The sequence below is a fragment of the Tenebrio molitor genome, chromosome 4, assembly GCF_963966145.1.
Source record: "Tenebrio molitor chromosome 4, icTenMoli1.1, whole genome shotgun sequence".
In the NCBI taxonomy this organism is placed as follows: domain Eukaryota; kingdom Metazoa; phylum Arthropoda; class Insecta; order Coleoptera; family Tenebrionidae; genus Tenebrio; species Tenebrio molitor.
This window is the reverse complement of record NC_091049.1, coordinates 28,476,987-28,497,996: the sequence shown is the minus strand read 5'-3', so window position 1 is coordinate 28,497,996 and position 21,010 is coordinate 28,476,987. Positions and strand designations below refer to the sequence as shown.

Genomic DNA, 21,010 nt, shown 5'->3' with positions numbered 1-21,010 from the left:
ATTGTCGTGAATCCATTTTATCGCCATCTGCTGGTCTTTTAAACCGTTGTTCCCCGGAATTGTTTCGTCCTGTGTCGACAAGAAGCCTAAAAGTTAATTCTTACAATAGTGGTACTGATTTAAAGAGGTACCATCTACCAAATGCTCCAATTCGGTAATTTATGGTGACTAGGATGACTTCATGATTGATAAATAGATCTGGCTGGAAAGCTTTGTTCGTACCATTCACAAATCCTCCACCATGAATAAATGCCATGACGGGTAGAGGCCCAGTTGCCAATCCTGGAGTGTAAACGTTGACATATAGACAGTCCTCTGATTCACTATCGCCATTATATGACGTTTGGAAACATACGACCCACATTGACAACATTGACGAAACTGTTGGACGTCAGTACCATAATAAGGTAGGGTTGTAGGAGTTGACGTTTGAAAAATTCTTTCGTCATTTTGACCTAAAAATGCAAAAAAGAAGGTATTAAAGTCATTAAGAAACATTAGTAGTACTGAACTGGTACTAAAAGATTTCTGAAAATCAAATTTCAAAGAAGTGAATTTCAAAAGTTATGTTAGAATATGTTACATTAAAACAACACTGTCAATTGGGTAGTACTGAAAAATTACGCTTCCTAACTTTCTGAACTGGAAACAGCATCAAGGAACTTATCAAAAATGTCAAAATGAGTTTTAAAATCGACTTAACTTATGTTGGCGTCGGAAGAGCGATTACTTGTAATGTGTTTTTTAAATTTTCATGTGGTGGTACCAACCCATAAATAAAACAAACTGATAGTAAGGCCATTTGCAGTCCCGTTAAAAAAGTAAGCAAATTATTGTTATTAAAAATCGTGGTTCTAAAAGCGAAACGTTTAAATGCCTGGTATCAGTATAATTTTAAAAGAAGTTGTTTCACTACATAGAATTTCTAAAGGTGAAATATTCATTCTAAAAGTTTGGATAAGAAGCAAAGTACCTACCTACAACTTTCAAGAATAGTACCACATTTATTTATCTTCTTGGACAAGTAGCACTTTGCGTTTTCGTCTAATGGCACACCTAATTAGTCTGTAGTACCAATTAAAACTTTTAATGAAAAATTTAATGGGTAGTTGTCACAAGGTAATAAAGAAACTTCAAAAATTCAACAAAAAAATCATGAAAACATTAATTTTCTCATTAAAAATATTGTTTATTGGGTAACGATGACATAATTTTAATTTGAGGAGAGAAGTTGTAAAATACTTGTTAGTAAAATACAATATCGACAATGATTTGGTACTAGAAATAGAGTACTTAATATTCTCTGTTATGCGAATTTAGGAATGACCATGATATAAGAGAACTCTAACTGGGACCAAAAGACCAAGTCTCTATTACCATTTCAAACATCTCTTTGAGGTACTGCCGTCCACGAGGACCCAAGAAGAAATGAAGAACCAAGCGAAGGAAGAACCTTTTGATTTTTCAGGAAGTATTATAGGTACTTATTCATATTTAAGTTCAAAATTTCGAAAAAAGATTTGGTGATTACTGATTACTGATTAGGTACGGTTTAGTACCTAGCTTGTAATTAACTGTAAGATTTCGGGTACTAATTAAACTGTAAAACGAGCGTTTTACCTTAAGAAGTGCTATTTAGTAAAATAGTTTCTTCTAAATTTATTATGGTACCAAACAATGTAAAATTTCGCTTTTAGTACCAACATTCAAGAACAACAATTTGTTGGAACACCTAATAGAAACGAAATAATTTAAGACATTTATTAGACATCAGAAGAAACAAAATATTAGTAAGTATCAAAATCACTGTAGCCCAAACTGTCATAAAGGTCAGTCCATTTGCTGTAAGTACCTTCCTTTGGATGATTTTTAACCTGCAAATCTTCGTTGATGTCAAGATAAAGAAAATCTCCGTCGTCGATAGAAACCAGGGGCCAAGTAACATTTTGTAAAATTTCTGAAGGTTCCGGTGTTGGATTCCTATTGGGCAAAAATGTAATATATTTAGTACTTTTGGTACCACTTACTGATATTTGGCAAAGTCAGTCCACAGTTTAACGAGACGGTTCCTTGTAAGTATGTCATTTTCTGGATAAAGACTGTCATCGCAACCTGCCCCAGAACAAAACATATAAAGGGCTTCCTCACTGTGACCAACACTTTCAGCCCCATCGTAATGGACACTGACATTTCCAAGTACTCCATCGTAGGAAAACTGATAGAAATAGGTTTTCGTATATTTGGAAACGAGTTCGGCGTGTTTGATTATAGATCTTGTATAGGAGTTGTCACTAGAGTACTGGAGAGACAGTCACGATTTAGGCGTGGTACGTGGTAGTACTTACTCTAATGCCATCTCCTAAATGATCGGCAAAAGGTTCACCTCCTGTGTAAATTTCCCTAATTGAACTTCCCATTTCAGCACTATCTGTTTCATCAACAATTTGCATATCGTTTGGTACTACCAAAGCAAGATTCTCATCCCAAGCTTCCGCTGAAGTTTTAAATACTTCTGGAACTGGAACCACACAAATAGTACTTATTTCGTTCAAAGCAATTAATAGTTAGCATACCTTGATTAAAAAGTAAACTCTCTTCAGAATTGAATCCCATCAGAGTCGGTACTGCCACGACATTGCCAGCTTCGAGCAATCCATAAATTTTTTTAGTGAAAAATGCATCTGGGTTTTTTACTTCAATAACAGGTGACCAAAAAGAAACCTCCCACGGTAGACGCACCTGAAATCTCTCATTGTATCAATATCAAAATTTAGTACAAAGTCGCTCTTACAGAGAGATAGTACTGCGTGGCCGCTGCAATTAACTCCATTGCATCAACATTCTGCAGAAACTCTAGTAGGACTTTAGAATCGTTATTGCTCTGGAAAGTAGAATTCAAAATTGAAGCAGTACCAAACGCGTTATTTCTTGCGGTTCGTTGAAACGCCCATGGACTCAGAAACGTACCACTTTCTAAGATAAGACCTTGAAATAGTCCTGAAACAGAAGGTTCCAGTTACGAAATAATCTGATAATCTGAGTACCACCTTTGGAATTCTGATTCAGTATTTGGTAAGCGCAGCAAGCTGACCCAGAGCTTACTCCAAAAATAGTAATCTGCTCCGGATTGCCGCCAAACAAGTGAATGTTGTCACGTGTCCACTGAATTGCGAGTAGTTGGTCTTTCAGACCATTATTACCAGGAATGACATCATCCTGGGTTGAGAGAAATCCTGCGAGTACCATTGGTAGTAGAAGTACCAACGTGATAATCTCTTACCGAAAGGTCCCAACCGATAGTTGATCGTAACCAGTACTATATCAGTGTTGACAAAAAGATCAGGTGGGGCGAACATACTCGAGCCACCCATAAATGCTCCACCGTGTATATAAAACATGACGGACAAAGACACATTGTTATCATCTTCAGGCAACTAGAAATGGTACCAAAGTAGAATATAAACAATGATTAATAAATGAGTACTTACCTGTGGAGTGAAAACGTTGATAAAGAGACAGTCTTCTGAGTCGGATGCATTGGTTGGCAGCTGGATACAGCTCACATCTAAATGGGTTGCGTTGAGAGTACCGTTCCAGTTTTGAGCCGGTTGAGGTGCCTAGAGTACCATTTTATTGTCCACAACATATTAAAATGAAAATACCTTGAATCTCAAAGGTCCAAGTGGTGGAGTGGCGTACGGGATTTTTTCAAAAGCAAAGTACGACTTGTTTGCAAACGTTGTAGCTTCACGTCCCAGTACTAACCCATTGGGTAGTTGTACCAGTGGGTCGGCGATCTGTGCGTTAATTTGGCAAATATAAAAAACGATTTGTTTCAAAACTTACCAAGAAATCAATCTGGAATAGCACTACAACGAAAACGAGAAATTTGTTAGACATTTTACTTGTCAATAGTAGAGCTGCCAGTACCGGAATGATCATTTTAAAGTGGCAAGATTTAGCCACGATAAATTTACGTGATCCTACACCAGAGCAGATAATTTTCGAGAGGCTCCGGATAGGCAGCTTATAAAAAGAGTACCCACTTAAGATGTGGTGTTTGTTCAAAACAAAATGTTTTCACATAAAACATACTAGGGGAGGTACTACCATTGTTTTTTCGCGTTGTATGTTTTTTTTGTTAATGGAAGTACCAAAGTACTGCTACCACATTTGCAACATTCTTATATTTGTTAGGGTACTGACCCTATGGGGAAAGTATTAAGCGGTCAAGGTCACACTCCTTCAGGCAACACGTACCATGTCTTGCAATAAGCAAGAACATCAGCAGAAAAACTTGGTTTTTATTTTCTCTACAGCTCAAATATTTTTTTGTATTTCGGCATAAAACTGTCAGATCGTGTTGATGAAATTATAGTACCAAAGCACTGCTTTAGATACCAATCTAGTAAGTACCTCAGCACACATGTATTAAATAATATGTCAAAGATATTTAGCAATAATTGTGTGATATATGAAATAGTACGATTAAGTACTAAACAGCACTTGAGCATTGTCTGAATTTTTACGGTCTTTACGCACCAAGAAACATGAACACGTTATAGTATAGTACCACAGGTGTATTTATTTAATTTTTACATAAAAGTTCTAATTATCAGATTGTTAATCTAAAGGAAATGAAAACATCAACACCTTGGAAAACATTTTAAGATGTTAGTACGTATCAAAATCACTGTAGCCCAAACTGTCATAAAGTTCAGTCCATTTGCTGTAAGTACCCTCTTTTGGATGGTTTTTAATTTGTAGGTCTTCATCGATGTCAAGATAAAGAAAATCTCCATCGTCGGTGGAAACTTGGGGCCAAGTAACATTTTGTAAAATGTCTGATGGTTCCGGGGTAGGATTCCTGAAATAACAAAAATTGGAATTATTGCGGCACCTTTGGTACCACTTACTGATATTTAGCAAAATCAGTCCACAGTTGGATGAGACGATTCCTAGTAATTACGTCACTTTTTGGATAAAGACTCTCATCGCAATCTGTCCCAGAACAAAATAGATAAGCCGTCTCTTCACTGTGACCAACATTCTCAGCCCCATCGTAATGCACATCGATATTCCCAAGTACTCCATCGTACGAAAACTGGTAGAAATAAGTTTTGGCATATTTGGACAATAGTTCGGCATGCTTGCGTATGGGTCTCGTAAACCAGTTGTCACTACCGTACTAGAGAAACGTTCATTACGGACAGTAGTAGGTACGTGATAGTACTTACTCTGATACCGTCTCCTAAATGGTCCGCAAAAGGTTCACCTCCTGTGTAAATTTCTCTAATCGAGCCTCCCATTTCAGCAAGAAATGTCTCGTCATTTATTTGCATATCTTCTGGTACTATTAGACTTAGATCCTGATCCCAAACTGCCGCTACTGATTTAAAAACGTCCGGATCTACTCACACAGTTGGTACTTAGTTATTCAGCACTTAATCATTTCACTTCAAATACCTTGACTAAAAGATAAACTTTCTTCAGAATTAAATCCTATTAGAGTAGGTACTGTCAAAACATTGCCGGCTTGAACCAGTCCAAACATTTTCTTAGTGATGAATGCATCTTGGTTCTTGACTTCGATAACGGGCGCCCAAAGAGTAAGTTCCCATGGTGTAGTCACCTGTAATATCTCGTAGTACCCAGATACTCTAATTAGATTAAACGTACCGATTGAAAGTACTGACTTGCCGCCATGTTTAGCTCTTTGGCATCAACATCCAGTAGGTAGTCTAGCAGATCTTGAGAGTCATCATTACTTTGGAAAGTAGAGTTCAAAATTTGGGCAGTACTAAACGCGTTATTTCTTGCGTTTCGTTGTAACGCCCACGGATTCAGAAAAGAACCACTTTCAAGAATAATGCCTCGAAATAGTCCTAAAAAATAGTGTCATGATAAGTTCGATTTTTAATAGTACTACCTTCGGAATTTTGATTGAGCTGTTGGTACGCGCAGGATGCTGAACCTGCACTTCCTCCAAAAATAGTTATTTGGTCAGAATTGCCTCCAAATAAGTGAATATTGTCGTGAGTCCATTGAATTGCGAGCAGTTGATCCTTTAAACCGTTGTTCCCAGGAATTATATCGTCCTGAGTGGAGATAAATCCTACAAGAATCGTGTGTAAAGTGGTACTAACATGCATAGATTTTACCAAAAAGTCCTAGTCGATAATTAATTGTGACCAGTACTACATCGTTGTTGACAAAAAGATCAGGAGATGCAGACATGCTCGATCCTGTCAGAAATGCTCCACCGTGTATGAAAAGCATGACTGGCAACGAGGCATTGTTGTCATCGTCAGTTAGCTAGAAACGATACCGGAGCAGATTATAAAATAAATTACTAACAACTGCGAACCTGTGGAGTAAAAACATTGATAAAGAGACAGTCTTCTGAATCGGATGCCTGGGTTGGCAGCTGGATGCAGCTCACATCTAAATGAGTAGCGTTGAGAGTACCGTTCCAGTCTTGAGCCGGTTGGGGTGCCTAAAGTACCACTTTATTCTCCACACGTTCTCAAAATGACAAAATACCTTGAATCTCAAAGGCCCAAGTGGTGGAGTGGCGTACGGGATCTTTTCAAAAGCAAAGTACGACTTGTTTGCAAAAGTTGTAGCTTCGCGTCCCATTATCAGCCCATTGGGTAGTTGTACCAGTGGATCTCCTATCTGTTTGTTATTTTTGCACATAAAGAGAATCACACAGTTGTTTCCAAAACTTACCAAAGAATCAATCTGGAAGAAGATCATGATAAAAAACAGAAAATATTTGTTGTTAGCCATTTTGCTGCTTACTAACAAATTTATCACTATTGGAATGCTAAAAATTGTAAGATAAACAAGATTGTATTACAATATTACGTGATATTATATCAGTGCAGATACTTCTCAAGTGGTTCATGATAAAGTATAATAACGTAGTAGTAACATTTATAATATCATAGGTGTTTATCAGAAATTACTAGTTATAAATTTTTTTGGAAAAAATGGTGTTATGGAAGGTGTAAATATGTAAATGAAATTAAAAGAATAAGTGGTCATGTAAGAAAGTCCATTTGCGAGTAGTCGGCACTCTAGAACTTCTTTAATCAAAAGAAGAAAGTCTAAAAATTCTTGTAAAATTCGTTTCACTGAAACAGATAACTTTGACGAACTTACGGAGGTTCCAGGTTGGTACTAATGTTTTTCCGACAATTTTAATAATTTGTTTAAAACAGAGATACCAAATACAACGGGATAGTACTCAACAGTACTTGAACAGTAGCTCAATATTTTTGTGTTGTTAGAACACCAAGACAAATAAAGAGAATCCGTTTGTTAGAGTCACAACACATGTTAGAATTAAAATCAATTGGGATTTTTGTTTATTGAGTGTCTGTAAATATAAAAGTACTAATTACTAAATAGTACATGCAACGTTTTAGTAATTAAATAAAATAAACAACACTTTGGAATACATAAATTAGGATATGATATAAGATATTAATATGTATCGAAATCAAGGTTGCCCAAACTGTCATAAAGGCCAGTCCATTTGCTGTAAGTTTCTTCTTTTGGATGATTCTTAATTTGTAAGTCTGTATTGATGTCAAGATAAAGAAAATCGCCTTCATCTGTGGAAAGTATGGGCCAGGTAATATTTTGTAAAATGTCTGAGGGCTCCGGCGTTGGGTTCCTAGAGGACAAAAATGTAATACATCTAGTACCTTTGGTACCACTTACTGATATTTCGCAAAGTCAGTCCAAAGTTTAATGAGACGATTCCTAGTAATCAGGTCATTTTCTGAATAAATACTGTCATCGCAACCATTTCCAGAACAAAATAGATATCTCAGCTCCTCACCGTGACCAACATTTTCAGCACCATCGTAATGAACGTTGATATTTCCAATTTCTCCATCGTAAGAGAATTGGTAGAAATAGGTTTGGGCATATTTGGAAAATATTTCGGCGTGTTTGATTATGGATCTCGTGAAGCAGTGATCACTGGAGTACTAGAGAAACAGTCACCACTAGTCGTGGTACATAATAGTACTTACTCTAATACCACCTCCCAAGTTATCAGCAAACGGTGCACCTCCTGTGTAAATTTCTCTAATCGAAGCTGCCATTTGGGCATGTTCGGATTCATCAACAATTTGCATATCGTTTGGTACTATCAAATCAAGATCTTCATCCCAAGTTTCCGCAAACGATTTAAATAGATCTGGATCTGTTCACACATGTTGTAGACATTGTAATATAGTAGACATTCAGCTACCTTGATTGAAGGTTAGAACCTCTTCAGAGTTTATGCCCATCAGTGTAGGTACTGCCAAAATATTACCAGCTTGCAGCAATCCAAACATATTTTTGGTGATAAATGCGTCTGGATTCTTCATCTCAATAACAGGCGCCCACAATTTCCCTTGGGCAATATCATACTCCCATGGTGGAGTCACCTGTAATACCTCGTCGTACCAGCATTCTGTTTCTGTGCCAAATCGATCTTACCAAATCATTGTACTCGTCTGCAGCCGTAATTAGCTCTTCAGCATCAACACTCTGCAACAACTGGAGTAAAGCTTCAGAATCATTATTACTCTCAAAAGTAGAGTTCAAAAGTGCTCCAGTACCAAAAGCGATGCTTCTTGCGTTTCGCTGCAACGCCCAAGGACTCAAAAAGGACCCACTTGCTAGGATGACACCTCGGAAGAGTCCTACCACAAAAACGGTTTCTTCCAAATATTCAGTTGTTAATGGTACCAACCTTTGGAATTTTGATTGAGGAGTTGGTAAGCGCAGGACCCAGAGCCTGCACTTTGTCCAAAAATGGTTATTTGGTCAGGATTGCCTCCAAACAATTGAATGTTTTCATGGGTCCACTGAATTGCGAGTAGCTGGTCCTTCAAAGCATTATTACCAGGAATTACGTCATCTTGGGTCGATAGAAATCCTGCAAGCATCTTTAGTAAAGTAGTAGGTACTCATATGATAATTTTTACCAAAAGGTCCCAATCGATAGTTGATTGTGACCAGTACTACATCGTTGTTGACATAGAGATCAGGTGGGTAGGCCATGCTGCCGCCATTCAAAAATCCTCCACCGTGTATATAAAACATGACTGGTAAAGACACATTCTCTCCATCTACGGGCAGCTGAAATTTTTACTACGAATAGTTTGAAGATATCAGTAAGCAAGTACCTCTGGGGTAAACACATTGAGAAAGAGACAGTCTTCTGAGTCGGATGCATTTGGTGGCGACTGGATACAGCTGACATCTAAATTTGTTGCGTTGAGTGTACCGTCCCAGTTTTGAGCCGGTTGAGGTGCCTAAAGTACCATTTTAATTTCCACCACATACTCAAAATGATAAATACCTTAAATCTCAACGCACCGACGGGTGGAGTTGCGTAGGGAATTTTTTCAAAAGCAAAATACGATTTGTTTGCAAATGTTGTATCTTCACGTCCCAGAATCAGCCCATTAGGGAGTTGTACCAGTGGGTCGGCGATCTGTTTGTTAATTGGGCTGATAAATAGAATCTCGACTTTTTTCAAAACTTACCAAGAAATTAACTTGGAATAGAATTACACCAAAAAACAACAAGTTGTCAAACATTTTGTCGCTGATTGACATATTTCTTAGTACCAAAATGGCAATTTAAATGTCGACAGTGTTAAACATTTTGTTACGTGGTGTTGTAAATATATAGAGAGATTCAAGTGGTCTATGATAAGATAAAATAAAATACAAGTACCTCTCAAGATGGAATATTGGTTTGTCATGGTTCTAAAATCCCATTCCGCTGGTTTCTGGATTTTTACGAACGATGGCGGGACTGGAAGGTCAATGGATTTCACTAATGCTTGGGGATATGCCATCGTTACTCGAATACCTTAAAAGTGTTCAACTCAGTAAACACTCGCTCACAATTTGGCCGAGAGACAATTTTCAGAATCTTAGTCTCCGTTGGCGGGTTGTTGGTCGCAGGAGACATCTTGATCAACGGTACCGCCGTTACCATCCCAAGATTCGGGAGGTTGTTGCGCCTGGACAGTCTTAGTGGTACTCGTTTCAACCAAACTAAAACTCACCATGAAGCAAAGCTCTCCGATTGATGGTGCCACACATGGTACTTTCTCAAAAGCATAGTAGGTGTTGCCTTGTGAGGTCTCACCTTAGCGGCCACGTATCTTTCTATTTGGGGGTTGTACTGTAGGGTCCGCACCCTTGCTAAATCTTGTAAATTACAACCTTGTCAGCAGTACCTAACTACATACGAAAGTACACAATTTTGATACGGATAGGTACTCCTATACCGAGTCTATTTTCACACGGACAATATCCTCTGCCAAGATAAATTTTCTCTTTAGGTCGGCTGCTGGCAACTGTCGCCGGTAATCTTGGAACAGCGTAAAGGAAAAAAGGACTTAAGCCGACACATAGTCCATTGGGAAAAGGAAGCGAGTACGTTCAGATTGCTTTACCAACTCTGATAAACTCAAGGTTGTAAAGAGAGAAGTAGAGAGGAAGGAACGAAATGTTTCTCGCATAGGGCTAAGACAAACCTGGGGCTAAAAGGTAAAGGGAATCTTTTAAGCCAACAATAAAAACATTTCAAACGAAAACAAGGCGAAAAAGGATTGACGGCAACTACCAAACGAACGAGAAGAATCGGGAAAGAAATGGAACATAAATGACTGGTTTGGGCAGTCGGGATAACATGTGGTTACTCTCGGCCTAATTGTAAACCAGCGTTTACTAAGTACTAAGTTGGTACCCATTCGAGTAACGCATTAGTGGAACCCATGGGCGTTCCATTCCCGCAATTGTTCGTAAAAATCGAGAGACCAACGGAATGGGATTTTCGAACCATGACAAACCAGTATTCCATCTTGAGAGGTACTTGTATTATTTTATCTTATCATGGACCATTTGAATTTGTCTGCATTGTTACAACATTACGAGTAACGATACCAAATCTCCAAGCATTAGTGGAACACGTGGACCTTCCACTCCCGTCATCGTTCATAGAAATCCAGAAACCAAGGGAACTGGGTTTTCGAACCATGACAAACCAATATTCCATCTTGAGAGGTACTTGTACTTGTATTTTATCTTATCATGGGCCACTTGAAGCTGTCTGCATTGTTACAACATGATGTAGCAAAACGGTGTTTAATCTTGTCCCCATATAAATAGCCATTATGGTACCGAGTCTGTCAATCAGCGACAAAATGTTGGGCAACTTGTTGTTTTTTGTTGTAATTCTGTTCCAAGTTGATTTCTCGGTAAGTTTTGAAAAAAATCGAGATTTTATTTATCTGCCCAATTAACAAACAGATCGCCGACCCACTGGTACAACTCCCTAATGGGTCGATTCTGGGACGTGACGCTACAACATTTGCAAATAAGTCGTATTTTGCTTTTGAAAAAATTCCCTACGCAACTCCACCCGTCGGTGCGTTGAGATTTAAGGTATTTATCATTTTGAGTATGTGGTGGAAATTAAAATGGTACTTTAGGCACCTCAACCGGCTCAAAACTGGGACGGTACACTCAACGCAACATATTTAGATGTCAGCTGTTTCCAGTCGCGACAAAATGAATCGGACTCAGAAGACTGTCTCTTTGTCAATGTGTTTACCCCAGAGGTACTTGGTTACTGATAATTTCTTTAAACAATTCTGTAATAACAATTGTAGCTGCCCGCAGATGGAGAAAATGTGTCTTTACCAGTCATGTTTTATATACACGGTGGGGCATTTGTGATGGGCAGCAGCATGGCCTACCCACCTGATCTCTTTATCAACAACGATGTAGTACTGGTCACAATCAACTATCGATTGGGACCTTTCGGTAAAAAATTATCATGTTAGTACTACTTTACAAAAGGTACTTGCAGGATTTCTATCGACCCAAGATGACGTAATTCCTGGTAACAATGGTTTGAAGGACCAGCTACTCGCAATTCAGTGGGCCCATGAAAACATTCAATTGTTTGGAGGCAATCCTGACCAGATAACCATTTTTGGACAAAGTGCAGGCTCAGCGTCCTGCACCTACCAACTACTCAACCAAAATTCCGAAGGTCGGTACCATTAACAACAGAATATTTGGAAGTAACCGTTTTTGTTGTAGGACTCTTCCGAAGTGTCATCCTAGAAAGTGGGTCTTTTTTGAGTCCTTGGGCGTTCCAGCGAAACGCAAGAAGCATCGCTTTTGGTACTGGAGCAGTTTTGAACTCTACTTTTGAGAGTAGTGATGATTCCCAAGCTCTGCTACAGTTGTTGCAGAGTGTTGATGCTGAAGAGCTAAATACGGTTTCAGGAGAATACAGTAGTTTGGTAAAATTGATTTGGCACAGAAACTGAATGCTGGTACGACGAGGTTATTACAGGTTACTCCACCATGGGATTTTGATGTTTCACAAGGGAGCATTTGGGCGCCTGTTATTGAGGTGAAGAACCCAGACGCATTTATCACCAAGAATATGTTTGGATTGCTGCAAGCTGGTAATATTTTGGCAGTACCTACACTGATGGGCTTAAACTCTGAAGAGATTTTAACCTTCAATCAAGGTAGTTGAATGTTTACTATATGAAAGTGTTTTCAACATGTGTGAACAGATCCAGATGTATTTGAATCGTGGGCGGAAGCTTGGGATGAAGATCTAGATTTGATAGTACCAAACGATATGCAAATAGTTGATGATTCCGAACATGCCGAAATGGCAGCTTCAATTAAAGAAATTTACACAGGAGGTAAACCGTTTGCTGATGATTTAGGAGCTGGCATTAGAGTAAGTACCTGCCTATTATTACGTACCACGACTACTACTGACCGTCTCTCTAGTACTCCAGTGATAACGGATTCACGAGACCCATAATCAAACACGCCGAAATATATTCGAAATATGCCAAAACCTATTTCTACGAGTTCTCTTACGATGGAGAAACTGGAAATATCAACGTCCATTACGATGGTGCTGAAAGTGTCGGTCACGGTGAGGAGCTGAGATATCTATTTTGTTCTGGAAATGGTTGCGATGATAGTATTTATCCAGAAAATGACCTGATTACTAGGAATCGACTCATTAAACTTTGGACTGACTTTGCGAAATATCAGTAAGTGGTACCAAAGGTACTAGATGTATTACATTTTTGTCCTATAGGAACCCAACGCCGGAACCCTCCGAGATTTTACAGAATATTACCTGGCCCTTGCTTTCCACAGACGAAAGCGATTTTCTTTATCTTGACATCAACACAGACTTACAAATTAAGAATCATCCGAAAGAAGATACTTACAGCAAATGGACTGGCCTTTATGACAGTTTGGGCAACCGTGATTTCGATACATATTAATATCTAATATCACATCCTAATTTATCTATTCCAAAGTGTTTTTAATTTTATTTAATTACTAAAACGTTGCAGGTACTATTTAGTAATTGGTACTTTTATATTACAGACATTCAATAAAATCTCTTTATTTTTCTTGCTGTTCTAACATCACAAAAATATTACAGCTACTTTTCAAGTACCGATTAATAATAGCCGTGATATTCCTTATCTAACATCTGGAATTTTTAGATTTGTTAGGTAAACAAATTATTAAAATTGCCGGAAAAAAATAAAAGTATTAGTACCAAACTGGAAACTGCACAACTTGCTCAAAGTTGTCTGCATCAGTAAAACAAATTTTACCAGAATTTTCTAGACTTTCTTCTTTTGATTATAAAAGTTCTAAGAGTACCGAGAATTTTCCATTGTCCAGTTGTTCATTTTACTTTATTAGTACCAAATCTTGTTTCACTCTCTTTCTCGCAATTGGGCTTTCTTATATAACTACTTTTTTTCATTTATCTACACCCACTATTACGCTATTTTGTCTAAAAGTTTTTATAACTAGTAATCTTTGATAAACACCTATAATATTATAAATAGCATTACTACTTTATTTTAAGATTTTCAAGTATTTTAAACTGTTATCATGAACCACTTGAGAAGTATTTGCACTGATATAGGGTGACGTAACATTGTAGTACAATCTTGTCTATCTTACAATTATCATTTCGGTACTGATAAGTCTGTTAGTAACCAGCAGAATGACTAATAACAAATGTTTTCCATTCTTTATCATAATTCATTTCCAAATTAATTTTTTGATAGGTTTTGGAAACAACTGCGTGATTCTTTTGGAGAGCTCAATTACCTCTTTGAAGACATTGACTACCATCAATATGCAGAAGCTGATCAACTCACGCAACAACGCCTCATGAAGTTCTGGACCGATTTTGTTAAATGCCAGTTCGTAATTTTTGATTGGAAATGTTGGCTCTGTTGATGGTAATGTTTCAGGAACCCAGCTCCGGAACTTGCTGAGCTGTTGCCAAATAACGCGTTGCCTTTCGTGTCCTGGTCTTGAGCGGGTTGATGTGCCTAAAGTACCACTTTATTCTCCACTACACACTCAAACTGATAAATACGTACCTTGAATCGCAAAGTATCTCTCCTGCAACCATATTTAGTTCTTCAGCATCAATACTCTGAAACAACTGAAGCAGAGCTTGGGAATCATTACTACTCTCAAAAATAGAGTTCAAAAGTGTTGCAGTACCAAAAGCGATTTTTCATGAAAAGCCCGCGGACTCAAAAAAGAATCACTTACTAGAATAGCACCTCGGAATAGTCCTATACTTTGTTTTCCAAATATTCTATTGTTAACGGTACCACCTTCGGAATTTTGATTAAGTAGTTAATAAGGGCAGGACGCTGAGCCTGCACTTTCTCCAAAAATGGTAATCTGGTAAGGATTGCCACCAAACAAATGAATGTTGTCATGGGTCCACTAAATCGCGAGTAACTGGTCCTTCAGAACATTGTTACCAAGAATTACGTCATCTTGTGGAGATAGAAACCTTGCAAGTACCTTTAGTAAAGTAGTACTAACATGATAAATTTTTTACTGAAAGGTCCCAATCGATTGTTGATTGTGACCAGTACTACATCGTGTTTGACAAAGAGAGGTGGTGGTGCGGTCAGTACCACACGATAGTACTTACTCTGATACTGTCTGCTAAATGATCTGCGAAAGGTTCACCTTCTGTATAAATTTCTCTAATCGAAGCTCCCATTTCAGCAAGATGTGTCTCGTCATCTATTTGCATGTCCTTTGGTACTATTGGACTTAGATCTTGATCTCAAGCCTCCGCGACTGATTTAGAATCGTCCGGATCTATTCGTACAGTTGGTACCTAGTTATTCAGCGCACAATCATTACGCTTCAAATACCTTGACTAAAAAATAAACTTTCTTTAGAATTAAATCCCATTAGAGTAGGTACTATCAAAACATTGCCGGCTTGAACCAGTCCAAACATTTTCTTAGTGATAAATGCTTCTTAGTTCTTGGCTTCGATAACGGGTCCCCTGAGACTAAGTTGCCATGGTAGAGTCGTATTATCTCGTAGTACCCATATTTCGATTCTATATCAGATTGAGCGTACCGATGCAAAGTACTGACCTGTCGCCATGTTTAGCTCTTTAGCATCAACAACCTGTAGATACTGTAGCAGATCTTGAGAATTATCATTATTCTGGAAAGTATAGTACAAAATTTGAGCAGTACCAAACGCGTTATTTCTTGCGTTTCGTGGTAACGCCCACGGATTCAGAAAAGAACCGCTTTCAAGGATGATATCTCGAAATATGTAGTCCTAAAATATACTGCCATGATATGTTCTATTTTTAAAAGTACTACCATCCGAATTTTGATTGAGTCGTTGGTAAGAGAGTAGTAATAATATTTATGATGTTATAAGTTTGATCGGAAATTACTAGTTAAAAAAAATTGTTGTTTATTGTGTGTACCTAATATAAAAGTACCAACTATTAAATTGTGCTTGCAATGTTTTAGTAGTCACGCAAAATCAAAAACACTTTGGAATACCTACATATTAAGACATATTATAAGATATTAATAGGTATCGAAATCACTGTAGCCCAAACTGTCATAGAGGTCAGTCCATTTGCTGTAGGTATCATTTTTTGGATGGTTTTTAATTTGTAAGTCTTTGTTGATGTCAAGATAAAGAAAATCGCCTTCATCTGTGGAAAGTATGGGCCAGGTAATATTTTGTAAATTGTCTGAAGGTTCCGGCGTCGGGTTTCTATCGGACAAAAATGTAATACATCTAGTACTTTTGGTACCACTTACTGATATTTAGCAAAGTCAGTCCAAAGTTTTATGAGACGATTCCTAGTAATGAGGTCATCTTCTGGATAAATTCCATCATCGCAACCATTTCCAGAACAAAATATAGACCTGATGTCCTCACTGTGACCAACACTTTCAGCACCATCGTAATGAACGCTGATATTTCCAAATAGCCCGTCGTAAGAGAACTGGTAGAAATAGGTTTTGGCATATTTGGAAAGCATTTCGGCGTGTTTGATTATCGGTCTCGTGAATGAGGTATCACTGGAGTACTAGAGAGAGAGTCACCACTAGTTGTGGTACGTAATAGTAGTTACTCTGATGCCACCTCCCAAGTTATCAGCAAACGGTTCACCTCCTGTGTAAATTTCTCTAATTGAAGCTGCCATTTTGGCATGTTCGGATTCGTCAACTATTTGCATATCGTTTGGTACTATCAAATTTAGATCTTCGTCCCAAGCTTCCGCCCACGATTTAAATATATCTGGATCTGTTCATACATGTAGACATTTTAACATTGTAAACACTCAACTACCTTGATTGAAGGCTAAATTCTCTTCAGAGTTGAAGCCCATCAGTGTAGGTACTGCCAAAACATTACCAGCTTGGAGCAACCCAAACATTTTCTTGGTGATAAATGCGTCTGGGTTCTTTACCTCAATAACAGGCCCCCACAAGACCCCTTGGGAAACATCAAAACTCCATGGTGGAGTCACCTGTAATACCTCGTCGTACCAGTATTCTGTGTCTGTTCAAAATCAATCTTACCAAATTGCTATACTCTCCAGAAATCGAATTTAGCTCCTCAGCATCAATACTTTGCAACAACTGAAGCAAAGCTTGGGAATCATTACTACTCCCAATAGTAGAGTTCAAAAGTGCTGCAGTACCAAAGGCGATACTTCTTGCGTTTCGCTGCATCGACCACGGACTCAAAAAGGAACCACTTTCTAGGATGGCACCTCGGAAAAGTCCTACAACAATATTTTTTTTCTCAAGCATTCTATTGTTAATGGTACCACCTTCGGAATTTTTGTTGAGTAGTTGGTAAGCGCACGACGCTGAACCTGCACTTTGTCCAAAAATGGTTATCTGGTCAGGATTGCCTCCAAACAAATGAATGTTTTCATTGGCCCAGTGAATTGCGAATCGCTGGTCCTTCAGACCATTGTTACCAGGAATTACGTCATCTTGGGTCGATAGAAACCCTGCAAGTACCCTTAGTAAAGTGGTACTCATATGAAATTTTTTTACCGAAAGGTCCCAGTCGATAATTGATTGTGACCAGTACCACATCGTTGTTGACAAAGAGATCAGGTGGTGCGGCCATGCTGCTGCCTTGCACAAATGCTCCACCGTGTATATAAAACATGACTGGTAAGGACACATTGTCTTCATCTACGGGCAGCTACAATTGGTACTACAGAACAGTTTGAAGAAATGATTAGTAATGAAGTACCTCTGGGGTAAACACATTGATAAAGAGACAGTCTTCTGAGTCGGATGGATTTTGTTGCGACTGGAAACAGCTGACATCTAAATATGTTGCGTTGAGTGTACCGTCCCAGTTTTGAGCCGGTTGCGGTGCCTAAAGTACCATTTTAATTTCCACCACATACTCAAAATGATAAATACCTTAAATCTCAACGCGCCGACGGGTGGAGTTGCGAAGGGAATTTTTTCAAATGCAAAATACGACTTGTTTGCAAATGTTGTTGCTTCGCGTCCCAGAATCAGCCCATTAGGGAGTTGTACCAGTGGGTCGGCGATCTGTTTGTTAATTGGACAGATAAATAAAATGTCGATTTTTTCCAAAACTTACCGAGAAATCAACTTGGAACAGAATTACAACAAAAAACAACAAATTGTCTAACATTTAGTGGCTGATTGATAGACTGATTAGTACCAAAATGGCAATTTAAAAGTCGACAAGATTAAACCACGTTTATCTTACGTGATGGTATAACTATACAAACAGATTCAAGTGGTTCATGATAAGAAACAATAACAATACAAGTACCTCTCAAGATAGAATATTTGGTGTGGAAAGGATACTGTCCGAATGAATATCGACTCAGTATAGGGGTACCTACCAATTTCAAAATGTGTACCTTTAATTTCATTCTTACTGCATCAATAATTTTTCAGCTCACGGTAAATAGTAAGGTACTGCTGACAAATTTGTAATATACAATATTTTACTAGGTTGCGGACCCTATAGTACAACTCCCAAATGGAAAGATACGCGGCCGCCAAGGTGAGACCTCACAAGGCAACACCTACTATGCTTTTGAGAAAGTACCATATGCGGCACCACCAATCGGAGAGCTTCGCTTCATGGTGAGTTTAAATTTTTCTTAAACTAGTACCACTAAGGGTGTCCAGGCCCCACAACCTCCCGAATCTTGGGATGGTATCCGCGATACCATTGGTCGAGACGTCTCTTGCTACCAACAATCCGCCAACGGAGACTATGAATCGGAAGATTGTCTCTTTGCAAACATCTTCACGACGATTTTACCAGACGACGACCAAAACGGTACTGCCTTGCCAGTGATGTTCTTCATGCACGGTGGAGGCTACGTCGGCGGGTCCAGCATGTGGGAAGAACCGGAAAACCTCCTCGACCATGGAGTTCTACTCGTGACCATCAACTACCGTCTAGGTCCATTCGGATTCATCTCGACCCAAGACGAAGTCATTCCTGGGAATAACGGTCTGAAGGACCAGCAACGCGCAATACAGTGGACCCACGACAACATCCACCTCTTCGGAGGCGATCCCAACAAAATCACCATTTTGGGGCAAAGTGCTGGATCTTCTTCAGTGACGTACCAGTTGCTGAACAGAGGAATCGAAGGTCTAATCGTTGGAGGAATCTGCGAAAGCGGTACTTATCTCAGCGCGTGGTCGTACCAAAGACGCGCAAGAGAGATCGCTTTTGCCACCGCAGCTCTCATGAACGATACGTTCCTCACCAACAACAACTCTCAAGATCTACTGGAGTACTTGCAGAGCGTACCGGCGAAAGATCTAGACGAGGCTTCTGACAGGTATCACGATCGTGTAAGTTTCTTTACCACCTCCAAACAAAATTATAGAGACATTTGTTGCAGGAAACTCCGCAAGATCTTGAATTGTCTCAAGGGTTCTACTGGGCTCCGGTGGTCGAAGTGAAAAATAAAGATGCGTTCATGACCAGAAAAATGTACAGTTTGCTCAAGGCTGGTAATTTTATAACAGTACCGATTCTGATCGGGATAAATTCCGAAGAAATGCTCTTCATTAATAGAAGTAAGTTCAAAGAAGCCGCAGGGCAGGGCTGGATAATCCTTTGTTCCATAGATGCAGACAACTTGAAGGCTACCATGGGGGTCTATGATGAGCACCCAGACTGGTTGGTACCCAACGACATGCTGATTACCGATCCCGACAAGCTTACCGAAATGGGACTCGCGATTAAAGATTTGTACACTGGAGGGGAACCACTAGCCGACCATTTAGGCGACGGTGTTAGAGTCAGTACCAGAAGTACTCAACTCGCTTAAAACTCATTTTGTCACAGTTTTACAGCGACAACTCCTTCACCAGGTCTGTCATCAAGTATGCAGACATTTCTTCCCAGTTCACACCAACGTACTTCTACGAATTTTCCTACGACGGTGAGATCGGAGGTAATGATATAGAGTACGAAGGGGCAGAACACGTAGCTCACAACGAAGAGCTAAATTACCTCTTTGGAAATACTGACTACCATCAGTACTCAGAAGCTGATCAACTCACGCAACAACGCCTCATGAAGATTTGGACCGATTTTGCCAAATACCAGTTAGTAATTTTTGATTGGAAATGTCGGCTCTATTGATGGTCACGTTTCAGGAACCCAACTCCGGAACCTTCTGAGCTTTTGCAAAATATCACCTGGCCCTTGGTGTCTACAGAAGGTGGTGACTTCTTGTACGTCGACATTAATAACAACTTGGAAATCAAGAACCATCCGAAAGAAGTGACTTACGATGGTTGGAACAAGCTGTATGACAGTTTGGGTTATGATGATTTTGATACTTGGTAGAAGTTGTTTGAGTTGAGTAGATGATTTGTTTAAAAAATTAGAAATAAAACGCCAAAGAAATATTTTTTTGTATTACTTCAAACAGTTCAAACCCAATCTGTTTCAAGTGGGGACAAATCAGGTGATCGATAAGATCAGAATAACACTTGAAACGTTAGATCTCGTACATCACTTGATACCAAAACAATTAATTTGTAAATATACAAGAGCATTGTATTCTATGAAGTTTTGAATTCTTCCATTTCCTTTATTAAGGATCTAAACTGCACCATGAGGATCACGAAAGTCGTCAACGTATTCAAGATAGCGAAGATCGTCGATCTGTCAATGTCAAAAAATCTCGCGGCAGAAAATCGCGGAAGAATATCTTCCGTGATTAAAATCATCTTGCGCATTTTTTCGTTCTGATTTTCGTGTTTGTGACAGAATTGCAAAATCGTTTCGGCTTCCTTCGAGATAAAGTCGCACAAAATGATAACTCCAATCGTACCAACCTAAAACAAGAAGGGTAAAATCTGGTCGACAATATTGACAAAAGTAGTACCAGGTGGAGGGAGATGATTGCGATGTTAGTTACCAACAACGAGACCCTTGAACTTACAGAATCTCTCAAGATGGCTTCGAAAGAGTACAAAATGCGAAGTACCGAGTAGGAAATGATCAGAAATAAGGGCCAACCGAAGATATCGTTGAAAACATCGACGCTTTCCTTAAGGCGATAGATG

The 21,010-nt window shown here is 38.9% G+C and overlaps 5 protein-coding genes across 9 annotated transcripts; 1 reads left to right on the top strand and 4 right to left on the bottom strand.

Annotated features, from left to right (window-relative positions):
• Positions 1–1,746: 1,746 nt before the first annotated feature.
• Positions 1,747–3,968, bottom strand: LOC138129964 (juvenile hormone esterase-like). Its single transcript, XM_069046306.1, has 10 exons — positions 3,847–3,968; positions 3,663–3,797; positions 3,489–3,617; positions 3,281–3,434; positions 3,048–3,233; positions 2,792–2,997; positions 2,574–2,739; positions 2,346–2,518; positions 2,028–2,299; positions 1,747–1,980 (listed from the first exon to the last, which is right to left on the bottom strand). The coding sequence occupies exons 1-10, from the start codon at positions 3,940–3,942 to the stop codon at positions 1,788–1,790; spliced, it is 1,710 nt and encodes a 569-aa protein (XP_068902407.1). The 5' UTR covers positions 3,943–3,968; the 3' UTR covers positions 1,747–1,787.
• Positions 3,969–4,559: 591 nt separating this feature from the next.
• LOC138129973 (juvenile hormone esterase-like) lies at positions 4,560–6,876 on the bottom strand. The gene is made up of 10 exons (XM_069046319.1): positions 6,733–6,876; positions 6,544–6,678; positions 6,368–6,496; positions 6,162–6,315; positions 5,930–6,115; positions 5,680–5,885; positions 5,467–5,632; positions 5,238–5,410; positions 4,917–5,188; positions 4,560–4,867 (listed from the first exon to the last, which is right to left on the bottom strand). The coding sequence occupies exons 1-10, from the start codon at positions 6,790–6,792 to the stop codon at positions 4,675–4,677; spliced, it is 1,674 nt and encodes a 557-aa protein (XP_068902420.1). The 5' UTR covers positions 6,793–6,876; the 3' UTR covers positions 4,560–4,674.
• Positions 6,877–7,344: 468 nt separating this feature from the next.
• On the bottom strand, positions 7,345–9,701 carry LOC138129965 (carboxylic ester hydrolase-like). The gene is made up of 10 exons (XM_069046307.1): positions 9,558–9,701; positions 9,371–9,505; positions 9,195–9,323; positions 8,994–9,147; positions 8,759–8,944; positions 8,503–8,708; positions 8,270–8,450; positions 8,049–8,221; positions 7,732–8,003; positions 7,345–7,684 (listed from the first exon to the last, which is right to left on the bottom strand). The coding sequence occupies exons 1-10, from the start codon at positions 9,627–9,629 to the stop codon at positions 7,492–7,494; spliced, it is 1,701 nt and encodes a 566-aa protein (XP_068902408.1). The 5' UTR covers positions 9,630–9,701; the 3' UTR covers positions 7,345–7,491.
• A 1,433-nt stretch (positions 9,702–11,134) lies between these two features.
• Positions 11,135–20,347, top strand: LOC138129479 (uncharacterized). The gene is made up of 18 exons (XM_069045774.1): positions 11,135–11,284; positions 11,337–11,471; positions 11,519–11,647; positions 11,699–11,852; positions 11,899–12,084; positions 12,135–12,340; positions 12,394–12,574; positions 12,623–12,795; positions 12,849–13,120; positions 13,168–13,354; positions 13,433–13,442; positions 18,213–18,367; positions 18,419–18,553; positions 18,599–19,279; positions 19,330–19,507; positions 19,559–19,731; positions 19,779–20,041; positions 20,093–20,347. The coding sequence occupies exons 1-18, from the start codon at positions 11,201–11,203 to the stop codon at positions 20,283–20,285; spliced, it is 3,495 nt and encodes a 1,164-aa protein (XP_068901875.1). The 5' UTR covers positions 11,135–11,200; the 3' UTR covers positions 20,286–20,347.
• LOC138129969 (carboxylic ester hydrolase-like) lies at positions 13,470–18,155 on the bottom strand. Of its 5 annotated transcripts, none has more exons than XM_069046312.1 (12): positions 18,036–18,155; positions 17,849–17,983; positions 17,673–17,801; positions 17,468–17,621; positions 17,236–17,421; positions 16,982–17,187; positions 16,749–16,929; positions 16,531–16,703; positions 16,214–16,485; positions 14,667–16,166; positions 14,489–14,553; positions 13,470–14,437 (listed from the first exon to the last, which is right to left on the bottom strand). In XM_069046312.1, the coding sequence occupies exons 1-10, from the start codon at positions 18,087–18,089 to the stop codon at positions 15,974–15,976; spliced, it is 1,683 nt and encodes a 560-aa protein (XP_068902413.1). In that variant the 5' UTR covers positions 18,090–18,155; the 3' UTR covers positions 13,470–14,437; positions 14,489–14,553; positions 14,667–15,973. The 5 variants fall into 5 exon arrangements, with proteins under 5 accessions (XP_068902413.1, XP_068902414.1, XP_068902415.1 ...); XM_069046313.1 differs by having other exon boundaries at positions 14,489–14,927; positions 15,061–16,166; XM_069046314.1 differs by having other exon boundaries at positions 15,061–16,166.
• Positions 20,348–21,010: the final 663 nt, after the last annotated feature.